Below are 16,722 nucleotides of genomic sequence, written 5' to 3' on the forward strand. Positions count from 1 at the left end.
CTCAAAGACAAAGAGGTTGATCGAGACAACCTGAGTGAGTCTGACGGAGATGATGCTGACGACGTTGTGGCTGAGAGTAGTGTATTTGTGTATATATATGTGTGGGGGGGGGAGGGGGGGGGATGAAGAAAGTTCGAGCGCTGAGGGAAGCTCCGAGAGAATTGGTTTTGAGGAAAGTAATGAGGCGAAGAGAGACGATCGCGTCCACCATTGGATTTTTCGACCGCAAGTCTCACAAAACACTCCTATGTTTATCTGGAAAGATCCTAAGATCCGGATAAAGACTGAGTTGTCCACGTTTATACCAGCTGGACATCAGTAGCGTACAGGAAGACATATTTCTAAGAGCGTGTTCACTACGATACTGGAGATGGAGATCAATCAACGAGTAAAATTTACTAATAGATGATTACCCAAAACTGTAGTAGTAACAACAGCACAGCTGGAGAGTTTACCTCGTCTCCGTCTCTAGCTACATGAGGTAGAGAGGGTTGGAGACGGATAGATACAGGGTTCACATCTTTCTGCAACTTGTGACCCTGCACCACCAAGGCCCAAAAAGCAGATACGCACCGTGACAGTCCTGGGCTTCGAGCCCATGCTTCTGTCCGCCAGTTGTGAGAGTCGGTTTGAAGCCAACCTTCGATGCACCAAGAAAACGTTTTTTTGCTTATCAATAGTTTGCTTCACCGGTAGAATATTCTTTTCGCTGTAGTCAATTCCAAGCGACACTCCTAAAACAGGAAAGTGGCTGCAGCGCTCTACGTTTTAGTGTCGGCGGGAAGATATCGTGCTCCACGCAGCAGCGAGCTGTTTCGAGCTCCTAGTGCCCTGAAAACGATGCTTCATCGTCACAAAACGCACACGTAATAAGGTTTCCGCTGCCTTCGACGTCCATGCGAGCACTGGCTGTGGTGGTGCGTCAAAAGCAGCTCTTCGACTGCTGGGAGGCCTACTTTACGGGCCTCGCGTGGCGTGTTAATACGTAGGCGAAGTCTTTGTTGGTGCGTGTCATGTCCCACGACCCACGATCAAAGATCCACTGTGCAGCCAGCCGCTCGTCCCCGTTTGTATGCTGCGCCCCGCCCCGCCTGAAGGAGTGCGAAGTCAGGTTGGCTGAGGCTCCCGCATGCTCTGATACCCGCTTCAGGAACCGGTTCACGTGCGCTTGAGCCCCGTCGCCACTGCGAGCTTGGTTGGTCGCTGAAGGGCTGGCTGCAGCGGAGCTTGGAACGCTGGCTGGGTGGCAACAGCCCATCAGTCATCCATGATGCAGGAAGCTGCAAAGAGGTGGCAGCACTGACCGCAAGTACTTGTAGTACATCGAGAAGGGATGCTCCTGCATTAAGTGATGGCGCGGGCGGTGTCACAACAAAGGGAAGCTGGTTTAGCAGGGACACACAAGGCGACTCCTGCATCACCAAGACCACTGCGAGCGTGTGCAAGCAGGCAGGTCATAAAATCCGCGTCGAGCGTGAGGCCTTGTTCCTCAGCCGCCTTCATTCGTAGTATCCAAATGTAGAAAACGTTGTCAGCTGACATTGTGATGTGCGGCTTTGTGACGTAGCCGAGATCCGATGACTGGCCGAAATAATGCAACATGAGGCACGCAAGCGCTTCATCTTCGTAATGTGAGGCGACGGATGCTGTTTTATACACATAGCAAATTAGTGAGCGCAAATCCGCCTTTGTCTAAGGTGGCGCCTTGTTACTAAACCCTCCATTTTCACGGTATAGGCAGTGCTTTTCTAGAGTCTTCCCTTGGTTAAGCAATATTAACTCGGTTGTATTTAAGATGAGGATACTCATAAACAACCAAAGCTTCACGTTTCTTAAGTAAGACAATGCCGGTGATGGGCGCCAACTTACCTTTCTTACCCTAGCATGTGGCGAGAAAATAGCCAAAATGACCCATCACCGCCGCTAAGCTCTTTCCAGAGCTGTCACTGAAAATGCATGCTCGGGCAACGTCCATGGATACATCCTCGACTTTTAGCATACGCTCGAAGGCGCCTATTCCGGTACAGCAATCTCTCTCACTTCCGGTACCGTGGTCCGATTCTATCTTACGATTTGAAATACTGTTTAAGAAGTTTCTACGTGTACATGTACCTACAAGCCCAGTTGCGAAGCGCGGACTATGATGTCTGGAGGGCCATCTTGAGAATGTCGGAAACAGTCGTTTGCGCAGGCGGCCGCTTCAGCCGGTAGGTGATTTTTGCCTATGCCGCCAATTCGCTTTTTGTCATGCCTGGGCAATCTTCAGCATTCTACATGATGCTTCGCTTTTGCTGAATTTTCAGCCAGGCCCCCATGAGAGTTTGTGAGCGTAATGTAAGCTTTGTTATGGAGACTGCCGGGCGGCTCTAGATGACCGGCTTGGAGTTTGAGTTGTTCGACTGCCAGCGGCTGTCAAAACTCGGGGAGTTATACCTCTCTAAAATGATCGTGTCGTTTGGCTCAGGATATTTAATCTTAAGTAGTACCGGATTCGAGAGAGATTACTGTAGTACGCGCTTTTTGCGTATATGTAGGGATAAGTGCGGAGAGGCTCATGTGTTTCTTCTGTCTTTTTAGATGACTGGTTGAGTGTACCATTACACTTCTGTTTAATGTCAACCTAAACTAGGAGGTATACCGCATTTTCGGAATCACAAAAATTATTGACATATTCCTTACACGACTTAAATTCAGTATGGGCTGCTAGATATTTAGCTCTAGCTTCCGACAAATATTTGTCAGAAAATATCGGAATGAAGAACCAGGCTAAATTAAGATAAATTGTAATATACGATTGGATTTTAAATCAGTCCTGCGTCGGTAGATTTATCCATACCGGTACTACAAGTTGTATTTTTTTATTTTTTAAATAGCCCAAAGTACCCGCCCTTTGAAATTATCGGGTGGGTGGGTCCCCAAAACCCCAAAATTCTAAATTCCATTTGCGAACACTGCTGAAGAGCATGAGCTTCTTGCTCGACGATACCGACCAAAGCGTCATGGAGGCGGCGCTGTCTCTTGTAGACGAATTTTCAGGTGGTACATTAGGCGCTGAAGACCCTTTCACAGCGTCCACAGCTCGAGCACCGCAGGAAGACTGCGCCCAACCTGAAATAATGCGGCGCAACCAGGTCAACGAAAGAAAGAAAATACTGCGCGCTGCGGGCGTCTACGGCAACTCGAACCACGTGCGTAATAACCGTCGAATTGAGATCGCGTACCTTAAGGAGCAACTGGAGACGCTGCAGATTGACCTAGAGGTACTCAAAAGGAAGAAGGGTGGAGGCAACACCAGAACGAGAACTAGGGCCGCTAGACTTGCAAGGTGACGTGGGTGAGTTCCAAAAATTATTTCGCCACTTGGATAACGCATTTCACGACCTAGACGCTGTGTTTGCAGCAAACGGTCTGAACAATATGGTCGTGACTCGAAGTGATGTCCAAGTAAGAGACGGAGCAGGCGGCAAGTATGTTGAGTTGTTTTTCAACAAGGTGCTACCATTCAAGCTGCAAGACGCAAGGGAAGCTACGTGGGAACACTTTCGCGGATCCGAGAAGCACATGGGCAATGGCAGCGTGTACAAGAAGACAGCACAGGTGCGTATGTTATCATAGAGAGGCGTTTACTATGCTGATACACTAACAACGCTGTGTACATGTAGGACGCTAATGCGCCCTGCACAATTCTCGAAGATTTCACGAAGGAGATGCACTCCAACAGTGCTCGGGCAGATGCAAGAATGAAGCAAGTCGTTAGGCGTCATGTTGAACCCAACCGCGACGTTGTTATTGCTGTCGTGAGCGTCAACCCGGCCGAAGTGAGGAACAAGAGGCTCTGTGGGTTGAGATACCAAGTGCGAAGCTACGCAGTGACCAAGTGGTCTGCTGCATCAACACCTGAGCACGAGGTGTCTCAGCTGCAGTGCTGCTCACTTATTTCATTCGACGAGGAGACGGAGGCGAAGCTCGGATCTGATGCTATTCAAGCCCTTATTAATTTTCTTATCGTCAGCTTAGCTGCCAAGATGCAAGGACACCAGGATTGCATCGAAAACGCTCTCATGGACCATGCCCTCCTACCACAGCAAGTTTTATGAGAATGGTTTGAAAAACTACTTTTACCGCATAAGCTGCACGTATGCCAAAGAATGACAATCTATTTGTACTTTTTAACAGTCGCACGACATCAAATATTTGCTTAAAAATTCTTCGAAGCTCCAAGTAATGGGTTTCAACTTGCCACAATCCACCAACTTGGTATGATCTCGAGTCGTTGGTGGCAATAGAGAACGTTAGTTTCTGGAAAAACGCAAGGCTTGGAATTAGAATTTTGCTCGTCCACAGCATAGGGTCGCGTTATTCCACTGAATTCAGGCCTTCCGATAATACAACTGCAATGAGATTCTTTATTGTCTCGATAAGAGCAATATCACACCACTACAGTACTTCCAAGATGCATTGCTTGCTAATGAAGGGGTTGTCAAAGACATGGTGAATTGAATAATGGGAAGAACTGAGCTGGATACACTCCCAAGGACTTGCTAGCCAACCAAGCAGTGGTTGGTCCTCAGTTCTGCTTTGCTGGGATTGAGTAGTTTTGTGAAGCATGGACTACAAATAATTTATGACGATACTGGAAATATCTTCCTGAAATTTTTCATCATAAATTAAAATAAATTAAATCAAACAAATATTTTCATATATTATTTTCACTGCAGTGTATTTATTATTCGGAAGGCCTGACTCGAATAAAGTATTGGAATATTGATCGGTAATCTATCCGTCATTTTTAGCTTAAAATTTTTAAGGTTAAACCGTACTTCCATGGCATTTTCTCTGGAGGACGAGGACGACCTGGCTTTCCAGGCGGCTCTGTCATTTGCAGACGAGTGCAAGCTTGATAATGACGAGATGGAAGACGTCGAAGCGTTTAGAATTGGCGCCTTGGTGCAGTGTAACGAAGAAAGGGCCGCTATAGCTCCAAGGGAAGCCACTGTTTCGACAAAGACTCGGAATATTGCAGGCTCGAATCGGAGTCGACGCATGGAGCTCAATGAGCGCAAGAAGCTGCTGCGCAAGGCTGGCATCTACGGAGATGACAACTGGATGAGCAAAGACAGCAGACTGGAGATCGCGTATCTCCGCGAAAGGATCGAAAAACTTAATCTCGACGTGCAGGTGTTGCATACTCGTAAGGGCAGACAACGAGCAACTCTTCCGGTATCGCAGAATTCTACGAATACCATGAATTTGGGAGTGCAGATCCCGAAAGTATGGGAAGAGATCGCTGGTCGACAGCAACGTCGACTGAAAGCAGCGGAGCGTGAAAATGCCCGCCTGAAACTGGCAGTGCAGCACCAGCGCAACAAGGCGACTTGCTTGAGTAACCTGATGCAGAAGCGAGTTAGTCATCTGGTATGTGGTGATGTCGTACTAGCTCTTGCCCAGCCTGAAATACTAACATTCAGTGTTACAGACGACTGACTGCTCTACCTTTATGGACTTCGCCTTCTCCAATCAGCATAGTGCTAGTGTGTTGAGTTCTCGTAGTGGTGGTGCAAGAGACTTCCCTCTCTTGTTCCGTCATCTTGAGGCCGCTCGTCAAGAAGTGGATGCAGTGTTTGCTTCCAATGGCCTTGCAAACATGGTGCTCACTCCCAATGACGTTCAAATTCGCGAAGGTGTGGACGGCAAATACTTAGAAGCCTTTTCAAATAAAGTGCTACCTTTCGGACTACGTGCTGCAACTGAGGCTACGTGGGACCATTTCAAGGGATCCGAAAAGCATCTCGGCAATGGAAATATCTACGAAAAGACAGCAAAGGTGCGAAGCTCACGGTGTTTTCTTTTTGTGATATTTCCGCTGGGTTCTAACGGAATTCTGCTTTAAACAGAGTCTCGACGACCCGTACACGATCGTCGAGGAGTTTACGAAGGAGATGCACTCGAAACACGCTCGGGCAGATATCAGGGCACAGCAGATAGTCCGCCGCTATGTAGAGCCCGACCGCGACATTGTAATCTGGGTCTCTATTGCCGAGCCCGCAGAGATCAAACACAAAATGCTACGTGGACTCACTTACCATCTTCGAGGCTACGCAATGACCAAGCGGTCGGCCGCTTCAACCCCCGAAAATGAGGTTTCCCAGCTGCAGTGCGTATCGTTGATCTCTCTCGAGCCTGAAGCTGAAGCGATCTATGGCTCCGAGACTGTACGCGCTGTCACCAATTTCCTTATTGTTAATGCAGCCCAGAAGATGCAGGCTCACCAGGACCGCATCGAGAACGCCCTGGTCGACAACCAACTAAAGCGCCGCGGTTATAACGACGATGTAAGACCTACAACGTAATTGTAAAAACGATTTGGCAGTAAAGACGCTGCACAATGACACGGACACAAACCATTTTCTCATCATTAAACGAGTAGACCATCAATGGTGTTCTTGTTAGAAGACGACGAACAAGTCGTTGAGGCTGCGCTGTCCTTCGTCAGTGTGCAGGTGATGCTTCGGTAGCTTCGACCGCACCAATCTCCTCCTCCATGACGACAAATGACAAACACGTTCCCATGGTTCAGTCTACTCGATGCAAAGCTCCGGTGCATCTGACGTCGCGTGAGGACAAGATGCGACGACGCGTGGAGGTCAACGAGAAGATCCGGGCATTGCGCAAGGCAGGCGTCTACGCTGACTCGAACCGCGTGCGCAATAAACGAACGCGCGAAAATTGCTTTCCTTCGCGATCTACTGGAAAAACTACAAGTAAGTTTAGAGGCATTAAAGGCGCAGAAGAGCAGTAGACAGACAACAGCAAGCACTTAATCAGGACAAGAAAAAGGAGTGCCGATAACACATAACCCGGGGATGTGGCGAGAGGTGCTGAACATCCAGCGCCGACGACGTGAGGAATCTGAGAGCGAGAATATTCGATTGAAGCTCATTCTCCAGAGGCAGCGAAAGGTAGCGGCCAGCATGACCAGCATGCTGCAGAAGCGAGCGAGTGGACTGGTACGGCCGACTTGACTTTTTTGTGCAACTGAGAGTCTAAATTTCTTGTCATACTGTAAAGGCTAGCGACTGCGCTGGTTTCATTAGGCGACACGGCGTGCCGAATCCGACGCCAGGGCGAGCTTACTGCGGAGATGTGGAAGGCTTTAATGAACTGTTACGACGTCTGGATGCAGCTTGCAAGGAAGTGGACGCTGTGTTTGCCGTCAACGGTCTCGCTGACATGGGGGAGACTTCGGACGACGTGCATATTCGAGAAGGTGGCGATGGCACGTACGCCGAGGCATTCTCGAACAAAGTCCTTCCCTTTGCGTTGCGTTCTGCGACTGAAGCAACATGGGACCATTTCAAAGGATCAGAGAAGCACTGTGGCAATGGCAATATCTACGAAAAAACAGCTAGAGTGAGTCGAATCAAAGTTGACAGCGAATATTGACGGTTGCTAATGTAGGTATTGTTGTTGCCAGCAGGATCTGGACGAACCGTACACGATCGTGGAAGCGTTTACGAAGGAATAATTCTCCAAAAGCTTTCATGCTGACATCCAGGTGAAGCAGGTTATTCGGCGCTACGTTGAACCAGAACGAGACATCGTGATATGGGTAGCACGCGTATCACCTGCAGAGATCAAGCACAAAAGACTGAGTGGGCTCACGTATCATCTGCGAGGTTACGCCGTGACAAAGCGGTCCTCCCTGTCAACACCAGTACAAGAGGTTGCTCAGCTGCGGTGTAGTTCCATGGTCTCACTTGATCAAGACGGTGAGATGAGTTACAGCGCCGAAAACATGCATGCTCTCTCCAACTTCCTCATCGCCAGCACTGCTCTCAAGATACAGGCACACCAAGACAAGATCGAGAATACTCTCGTGACGCGATCTCTACAACAGCAAACAGTATGGAGATCGATGTTCTCTCCATTTAAATGCACCAACGCAGATAGTTCGCCGAAAAGCCTCGGTTTCCAGTGAGAAAGGAGAAGATAGGAGGAGGTCACTAACGGAGAAGGTTGCTGCGCAAAGCTGGTACCTGTAACCCAAGCAGAGTCCGCAATGAACGAACGCACGAGAGAGAGAGATTGACTTCCTGCGCCGGCATTAGAAGCTGCAGCTCCATCTAAATTGTTTTTACTGAGTCAACGGATAAGAAAGAGACGACAACGTGAATGGTACTTGCGAGGTCTTCGGCGTCAGTGTCTGGTATATGGAGGGATCAGGCAGCTCATCAGGGATCAGGCAGCTCATCAACGACGTCGTCAAGAGGGGGCGGTGCGTGACAATTTCCAATTGAGACTCGCTGAGGAGCAACAGAGGAAGGTGGCAGATTTTCTTAAAAAGCTAATACAGAAGCGGGCTAGCCAACTGGTAAGGCAGCAGACTGTCGGAAATATTGTTCATCACGATCGTCTTAACTGGTTTGTTTGTGCTGTTGTAGACGAACGAGTGCGTCTCAAGCGAAATGCTGTCGACGCACTCAACTGTTGTGGTGATGTTGAAGACCTCCGGGGCCTTGGTTGCCAACTCGAAGCAGCGTACGGGACATTGTGTGCTTCACCACACGCCTTCAAAGCGGTCTTCAGTCGTATCTTGCATGGTGAACGGGTCCTATACGTCGAGAACTCGAGATATTTCTCTGCCACGGCTTCACGGACATGAACAATAATTGAAGAAAGCGTCATGGCGACCAAACCATTCGTAGCGATGGGCTAAGGACTTTTGGACCAGAGGACTGCAAAGGCGAGAGGTGGTCACTGTCGACAAGGTATTCTCATTCTGGACTTCAAATGTCCTGTTCTTGACTGTGTGTGGACGTACAATATTAGTACCATCAACAACCCTTACACTATCATTGAGGACTTCTCCAAGGATATCTTAGCCTACAACTCTCGCGCAGACGGAAAAGTGAAACATGTAGTGTGACGTTATCTCGAGCCCGAGCGCGATATCGTGATTTGGGTATTGCGTTGCGCACCTGCCCAGGTAAACACACAAACGTCTCCGTGGTCTAACCTACAACCTCCGAGGCTACCGTATGCTACAAGACTGTCACCATCGTCGACTCCGGGAAAAGCTATAGCTGTGCTCATTGATCTCGCTCGACAAAGACGAGAAGACCAAGTACAGTCCTGATGACGCACTAATTTCCTCATCCTCCAGAACATCCTTGACATCGTGAACACGTTGGAAACACACTCGCTCTCGCGTAATACTACAGTACCTGAAAAACCTCTGAATCTTGAAGCAAATATAGTGGATGTTTTCGCTTAAGACGGTCCATTAGTGTGCAAAGGAACCCCCTCCCATTGGGGGCCCAAAAAAGCCGTCAGTAGCTGTATCATGCAGGTACTGACGGATTTTTGACCAAGAGAGCGAGAGGTAACGCGAGGAAGAAGCTGTTGCGTCAAACTGGCATCTACAGCGACATGAACAGAGCACGCAACAAAAGGGTGCGAGAGATCGCATTCCGGCGCGAGCAGATTGAAAAGATGCAGATCGATCTACAACTGCTGCAGAGCAGACAAATTAATGACCAAAATGGAGGGAAGCAACCCAAAGCAGCGGCGTTAATCGCAAGGCATGCCAAGTCGCAGGTTTCCTGCATGTGGCAAGAACAAGCAGCCAGACAACAGCGTCGTCGTGAAGAAGCTGAACGGGACAACGTCTGTCTTCGACTCGCACTCGAGCGACAACAGAAGGCCCAGAGGCTGGAAAATTTGATAAAGAAGCGATCAAATCAACTGGTAAAGTGCTCGGTACATGGTCGTATGTATGATTTAACTCTTTTTGGCCGTGCTGCTGCTATTGTAGACGAATGAATGCACGTTTCTGATGACTATGTGCTGCTTGCGAAGCAGCAATGTTGACGTACTGGACTTCTGTGGCGATATACAAGATTTTCGAGGTCTTTTCAAGCGTGTTGAAGATGACTATAGGGACGTAAATGTCGTGATTCAGGCTAATGGTCTGGCCAGGTCAACCATCTCCCCAAATGACGTGCATATGCGCGAAGGGGTTGATGGCAAGCTCCTCGAGTTCTCGTTTTACAAGCTTCTGCCCTATGTACAAGCCGCCGCAGAGTCTGTGTGGCAGCATATCAAAGGAGTGGAGAAGCATTTGGGCGTCGGTAGCATCTACAGCAAGACAGCAAAGGTACGTTCAGGAGACTTGAAGGCAAGTGTGTGTGTGTGTGTTTTTTTTACTAAAATTCGATATTAGAATCTCGACGAGCCGTACACTGTTATTAAAGACTTCTCGATAGAAATCTACTCCAACAGCTCTCGCGCAAACTACAAGACGAAGCCAGTGGTTGGACGTTATGTGGAAGATGACCGAGACATCGTGATATGGGTATTGCACGCCACGTCCGTGGAGGTTAAGCACAAGCTGCTCAGTGGTTTATCCTATAACTTGCCATTACGAAGCGAGCAGAGCCTTCGACTGCCGGGCAAGAGTTTATCCAGCTTCAGCTGTGCTCTAGAATCTCGCTGGACCAAGATAATACCAAGACGTACTGCTCGAACGCTTGTCAACTTTCTCATTCTTCACGCGGCGAAAACATTGACACCCACCGCAAAAGTATCGAGGACAACCTGGTCGACCGTGTGCTCGGAAGGCGATTGCAGGGATAAATTTCAATTAAAAAAGCTGTAGCGTTGAGATGAGTCTACTTCCAGATCACGTTCAGGGCAAGTCGACATAGCAAGAAGAGAAGACTACTCCATAAGGCTGTCGTGTATAGTAACCCGAACCGAGCGCGTAATGCACGTACGAAAGAAGCTACCGACCTCCGCGTGCTCGTGGGGAAGCTCCACTTGGATCTAAAAGTCCTGCAAAGCCACACATCGCGACATATCCCATCAACAGACTTCGAGTGAACGATTTCGACGTCACGTATCTTCAACATATTGCGCGTAGAAAACTTCGCCGCCGCAACGAGGCTGAACATTGCAACATGTACTTGAAATTCGCTTTGGGTAGTCAGCAAGAGATAGCGACCAGTCTAAGCAGACTACTGCGCAGGCGAGCAACTTAATTGGCAAATGAATGCTCGTCCCTGATGAACTTGGTATGCGCAAAAACTACATGGTCGATGTATTATACTTCCGCGGGGACACTGGGGAGTTCCAGAAGCTGCTTCGTCGGCTCGACTTTGAGCACTAAACTATCGACCTGCAAACGGGCTCAGCAGCATGACTCTTTCGATGTCTGTACCCTGCATGGAATCAGACTATCAGTGACAGGAATCTTGGGATATGATTGCTTTACTCGTTGAATCAGCAGCTACAAACGTAGCGCAAACATGTAGTTTTCCCGTGGCTGCGGATACCATGCCGTTCAGTTGGCTATTCCTGTTCGTCTGTCCACCGAAACTCGACAGGATACGGATAAAACCGAGAGAATGATTGCTGCGCCAGCTCGACGTCTATGGTGATTTGAATAGAGCTCGGAACGAATGCGCACGCGAAATTGTCTACCTGCGCAATCAGGTTACCAAATTCTAACTGAAGCTACAAGCACTGCGGAACCAGAGACGTCGTTGGAGCAAACAAGAAGGGATGGATCGGGTGAAGCCTCAGAGTAAGACAACAAGCGTGTGGTAACACAAAGCACTGCAATAATGCTGTCGTCTAGAGGTGAGAGCATTCAAGACGGCGGCTGAACAGCAGCGGGGGTAGCTTGATGAACTTGATGAAAAAGCGAGCAGTTCAACTGGTACGGAATTGCGCTACATGATAGACTGCCTAGATGACCGATTAACCAAAATGACTACAACTTGAATTCGTTTGTCAGCGCGTCGATGTACCCTGTGTGAGTCAGCGTTTTCGATGATCATCCGGGATGAGACATCACGTGCAGAGTCGAGTCTGCCGGCCGGTCCGTTCACCGCTCATCTGTGACACGAGTCCGGTGTCAAGCATGACATTCCTCCTAGAAGACGACGATGAGCAGACCTTCGAGGCGGTGCTGTCCTTCATCGACGGCTTCGAGCGGCAGGATGTAGCAGATGGCGCTCTCTTCTCGATTACACATCTTCCCGATGCGTTATCAAAGCTAACGCACAGTCTACTCGGCCCAAAAGACGAGTACTCTCAAGCGATGAGAAGGTCAGACGTCGAGCAGAGATAAATGAAAGAAAAAAGCTGCTTCGAAAAGCAGGAATATACGGAGATCCGAATCGCGCTCGTAATGCTCAAACGAGGGAAATTGCGCTCCTCCGAGAGCAATTTGAGAAGCTCCAACTGGATCTTCAGAGCCAAAGAAGTCAGGCAGCAGAAAAGCAGAAGCATGGAATGCAGCAATGTGCAAATTCGCTAGCTGTAACGCCCCCGATTCCAAGTATGTGGCAGAAACTAGCGAGCAGGCAACGACAGCGACGGGAAGAAGCCGAGGAGACGAATGTCCGTCTGAAATTGGCACTGGAACAACATGGCCAATGCCCTGCGTAGCTTAATGAAGACGCGAGCAAATCAATTGGTAAGACGTCAGTTTAAGCTGGACAGTGCAATCCGCTCAACTGGTCTGCTGCTTTTACGAAGGCAAAGGACTATTCATCCTTCACAGATCTGCGCTTTGCGAAACATCACGTCGTCCAAGCTCTGGATTTTAGCAAAGATGACAGCGAGTTCCATCGACTGCTTCGGCTTCTTGATACTTCCTATCAGGACATGGACAACATCTTCGTATCGAACGGCTTGGTTGGCATGGATATCACTCCAGGCGAGATTCACATTCGGGAACGAACCAAAGGCAGCTACCGGTATTTGGAGTTCTTCAGCACCAACATCTTGCCATTCGAGCTGGTCGCAACGAAACAAGCTACTTGGGCTTATTTCAAGGGAATCGAGAAGCATCTTGGCTACGGAAATTTGTACAAGAAAGCAGCCAAGGTATCTAGTGACAAGACCTGGCTTGTTTAAAGTAAGGTGTAAGCTCACCGCTGTTTTGGTTGTTATTTGCTTGCTGAGAACAGGATCTTGACGAACCTTTTACTGTCGTGGAGGACCTAACCAAGGAGCTATACGCTGGCAAAGCTAGAGCAGATATTCGAATTAGACAAGTTATTCGACGATATGTCGAAGACGAGCAAGACGTTGTGATACGAGTTTACCGCGCGATGCCAATTGAGATCAAGTTATTCGACGATATGTCGAAGACGAGCAAGACGTTGTGATACGAGACAAGTTATTCGACGATATGTCGAAGACGAGCAAGACGTTGTGATACCTCAGCAGATTGACATACCAATTGCAAGGTTACGCCGTTACCAAGCGCGCTTCTTTTTCGACTTCGGGCCGGGAACTCTCGATTCTTCAGTTGTGCACCCTCGTCTCTTTCGATCTAGACGAAGTCGAGGCTATGAGCGACCCCTGCAGTCTTCGTGCATTCACAGATTTTCTTATCACCCATACGGCGCAGAATCACTGCGAGATCATCGAGAGTGCTTTAGCTGATCGAGCTCTAGAGCAACAATTAGCATTAACCCCCCCCCCCGCACTTATAGGTTGTATTTGACGACATGTGACCAAAAGGGGCGCCTGGTCCTGTTTTTCCACATGTTGTATATACAACATGTTAAAGACAGTTAAATGCACAGGGTTAGGCTGAAAAATGCACAGAACACGCACACAAAACTCCTCCGATTTGTCACAAAGGTTGCTGACTCTCGCCTCGTGTAATCCACCGATTTCACACATTCGAGAAAAAGCAACGGGGGCCAGAGATGGTTGGCCGGCGCAAAAACGCGTCGCGAGTCAGAAGCGTTCCTCGCCCGCCTGGAAGGCAAAAGCTCGGAGGGTCGGGTGCGCTTGACTGCCCAGCACACAGCATACCTGAACGGAGAGAGGGAGACGGATGCCGACTTCGGGAACGAGGCCGCGGGGGCAACGCAGACGACTACGGTGGCCGCGACGAAGGTAAGGCAGACGACGACGGCTATGACTCGTGGGCAATCCATTCCGGCGCTTCCGAGCCGACCACCTGTTGGAAAGACGGCGTCGTACATTGCAGCGGCAAAGAAGCTGCGGGCAGCTCGTCTCGCAGCTAAGGCCAAAGCGGAGCAAAAAACTAAAAAAGGGAAAAAGAAGATGACCAAGGTCCAGCGCGAAGCTTTGGCGAAGGAAAGGAATGCGTTCAAAGAAATCGAAGCTGTAGCCCGTGTGGAGTCTATATCTGCACGACGTGATGCCGAGAAAGCAAGGGAACGTGCGCACGTGGTCGACGAAGAACGCAGCGGGGCTGAAGCGCGCCAAGCAGCGCTGAAAGCACTAGCAGCAGCAAGGAGGAAGGAATCGTCAAAGTCTCCCGCAGCGAAGAAGCAGAAGAAAACCGCCAGTCCGCACCTTGCTGAACCAGTTGAGGATTCAGATGCAGACGACGAGAGTATGCTGTCTGCATCAAAGTACGTGATTCTCGACATGCTGAACATACTACATTAACTAATTGTTTTAATGTTGTATCTGATGTTATGTTGTTTCAGATCACCACCAATACCACTCGAAGCCACAGTCCTGCCTCCAGCCAGACATCAAACGGCCAGGTAGCTTCTGCGATGATATATATACTGCATGTGTGAACGCATAGAAGATGTATATTGACGCGTGATGTGAACTACTTTGGGACAGGGTTTTGAGTATGGACACGACTGAGCCACTCACGTCTTCCGCTCCAGCTATGAATGCATCCGTTGAAGATTATGATAATGGAGCTCTCAACTCGGACTTGGATGGCGAAGGCGAAGATTCGGATAACTGGTATATTGAGGAGCAGGACTTGTATGCAAAGCACACGGACGACGACCTTCTCAGCGAAGATGCATACTAGCCGTTCGCCGCCGCTACGCGGCGGAGTGGCATGGTTTGTTGGAGATGAGGTGGCCGCAACCTTAGTGCTTCTTGGTGTCGCGTGTTTTGAGAGCGTGGTTCACCCCGTAGATCTTGGCATCGTGTATTTAACCACTTGCCTTCCGTAGTCTCATTCGGCCCCGTATAATATCGTGGTTTGGAACGTTTCCGTTACCCCGTACTACAGGTTGGGTGTTGTTTTCTTCAATGGTCAATGCTCTTTCGTGCTCTTCCTGGCTTCGAGGTTCCTGCTCACCCATGGCCCACGCTGCTCAGCGGTTCTGTCCTCTCTCTTGTGGGTTCATGCTCTTTAGTACGGTCTTTTCGTTAAAGCTAACTGTTTTCCGTTCTCAAACGTTTACGTGGGTTGCACTGGCTTCGTGGTAGATACTATTTCGTTACCATTGGCCTTCCATCGCCGGTGCTCTAACCAAAGGGTGCTATTCCGTGCTTTGGTGCCTCCATGCAGTCGTGGTTCCGTCGCCCGTGCATCGTGATCTCCTGATGAAGTGTCATCGACCGCGGAATCACGCTATCGTGCAATCACGGTGTGGTAATGCTGTCTATAGTATGGTGCTCGCGTAGTGCATCTGCGTTGCCCGTGTTATCGTGCTCTACATGGGCTTCGTGCTCCACGGTGTGCAATCGTGGTCACCCCAAGCACCCCCGTGATTTTCGTGGCTGGTCTGCCGTCCGTGCAATCGAGTTTTAATATGCTACTGTCCTCCGTGGCTCGGGGAGCTGAGCTTCTACGCTGGTATCGTGCTCCGTGGCTCAAAGATCTCCCGTCTATAGCTCCTGTGGCTGTGCTCCCCTATGGCTTCGTGGCACAGTCCATGCTATCGTGTTAGCTTGCGATGTTGCGGTTGGTCTGTCGTCCGTGAGATCGTTAGCTACCGTAGTGTCGTGCTGTCGAACTCGGTGAGCTCCGATTCTACCCTAATATCGGGCTCCAATGCTCGGATGATCTTCCGTTTATGGTACATCGCGTTTTCACGTTTGGTCGGTCGACTGTGCTCCGTGTTGTACCGTGGTGCTATGGGAGAATTACTGTCCGTGCACTCTTACCGCTACGTGCTCTACAGTGGCTTCGAAGTTGCGTGCTCTTCCGTAGCCGTGCATTTCAGCATGCTGGGGTGTCTATGTATTTAGTTCCCTTCCGTGGCCCGTACGCTCCCGTCATATTCTCGTTCTTCTGTTCTTTCCATGGCTGCGTGCACTTCCATCTTTCACGCTACGTAAAACACTTCGTGGTTTGCATCGGCTAAATCTTCTATCATCGTCCATGACGTTCCGTGCTTCGTGTTGCTCTTCTATCCCATCGCTTTTCGTGTTCTTGCTGACTCGCGTGCCTCCGCGCAAACTTGATCACAAACGCTGTTCCGATTTTGTTTGATGTACACAACATATATTGTTGGAAAGATCACACAATATCTTAAGGTCGTGTGCAAATACAGAGGAAGATGATACTTTTCCCGGGGGCAGTGTGGGGTGCAGGGGGGTGTCGGGTGGGAAGTCATAATAGTCATATTTTAAAGTTTTCACATCCTAAAGTATCAATTATTAATAGTAGTAGTAGAGGTGTGATTTATTATAAACGTTAACATAATAATTATGTGGACTCCTACTACAAATAACTGCAAGCAAAAATATGAAATGTCTTAAGAATAGTACTACGCAAAACAGTACTGTAAGTTAAATTATTACAAACCTACTACGAAGCAAATCAAATCATATTTAAACCAATAAGTACTAATGTTTTGATTGAGGCCGAAGTATGAGTCACCGAAGCCTACAAATTTTATCAACAGCACCTACGACGATAGAGAACGTGTGTGCTCATCGGCGCCTTTTAATTCAGCTAACTAACGCGTA

General features: G+C 49.0%; 6 protein-coding genes across 6 annotated transcripts; all 6 read left to right on the top strand.

Moving 5' to 3' along the window:
- Window positions 1-896: 896 nt before the first annotated feature.
- PITG_03126 (uncharacterized protein) lies at window positions 897-1,509 on the top strand (the record flags this gene model as incomplete). The annotated part of the gene is made up of 2 exons (XM_002906172.1): window positions 897-985; window positions 1,320-1,509. 2 exons carry the CDS (start codon window positions 897-899, stop codon window positions 1,507-1,509), a joined length of 279 nt encoding a protein of 92 aa, XP_002906218.1.
- Window positions 1,510-2,967: 1,458 nt separating this feature from the next.
- PITG_03127 (M96 mating-specific protein family) lies at window positions 2,968-4,097 on the top strand (the record flags this gene model as incomplete). The annotated part of the gene is made up of 4 exons (XM_002906173.1): window positions 2,968-3,188; window positions 3,249-3,334; window positions 3,401-3,597; window positions 3,663-4,097. The coding sequence occupies one exon, from the start codon at window positions 3,708-3,710 to the stop codon at window positions 4,095-4,097; it is 390 nt and encodes a 129-aa protein (XP_002906219.1).
- A 727-nt stretch (window positions 4,098-4,824) lies between these two features.
- Window positions 4,825-7,525, top strand: PITG_03128 (M96 mating-specific protein family; the record flags this gene model as incomplete). The annotated part of the gene is made up of 6 exons (XM_002906174.1): window positions 4,825-5,415; window positions 5,477-5,824; window positions 5,895-6,332; window positions 6,578-6,761; window positions 7,184-7,410; window positions 7,475-7,525. 6 exons carry the CDS (start codon window positions 4,825-4,827, stop codon window positions 7,523-7,525), a joined length of 1,839 nt encoding a protein of 612 aa, XP_002906220.1.
- A 685-nt stretch (window positions 7,526-8,210) lies between these two features.
- On the top strand, window positions 8,211-8,926 carry PITG_03129 (uncharacterized protein; the record flags this gene model as incomplete). Its single annotated transcript, XM_002906175.1, has 2 exons — window positions 8,211-8,275; window positions 8,830-8,926. The coding sequence occupies 2 exons, from the start codon at window positions 8,211-8,213 to the stop codon at window positions 8,924-8,926; spliced, it is 162 nt and encodes a 53-aa protein (XP_002906221.1).
- Window positions 8,927-9,606: 680 nt separating this feature from the next.
- Window positions 9,607-10,484, top strand: PITG_03130 (M96 mating-specific protein family; the record flags this gene model as incomplete). Its single annotated transcript, XM_002906176.1, has 4 exons — window positions 9,607-9,747; window positions 9,815-10,156; window positions 10,223-10,397; window positions 10,438-10,484. 4 exons carry the CDS (start codon window positions 9,607-9,609, stop codon window positions 10,482-10,484), a joined length of 705 nt encoding a protein of 234 aa, XP_002906222.1.
- A 1,348-nt stretch (window positions 10,485-11,832) lies between these two features.
- PITG_03131 (M96 mating-specific protein family) lies at window positions 11,833-14,827 on the top strand (the record flags this gene model as incomplete). Its single annotated transcript, XM_002906177.1, has 5 exons — window positions 11,833-11,881; window positions 12,569-12,894; window positions 12,978-13,174; window positions 13,707-14,405; window positions 14,629-14,827. The coding sequence occupies 5 exons, from the start codon at window positions 11,833-11,835 to the stop codon at window positions 14,825-14,827; spliced, it is 1,470 nt and encodes a 489-aa protein (XP_002906223.1).
- Between the last annotated feature and the right edge of the window lie 1,895 nt (window positions 14,828-16,722).

The sequence above is a fragment of the Phytophthora infestans genome, genomic scaffold, assembly GCF_000142945.1.
Source record: "Phytophthora infestans T30-4 supercont1.4 genomic scaffold, whole genome shotgun sequence".
Taxonomy (NCBI): Eukaryota; Oomycota; class Peronosporomycetes; order Peronosporales; family Peronosporaceae; genus Phytophthora; species Phytophthora infestans.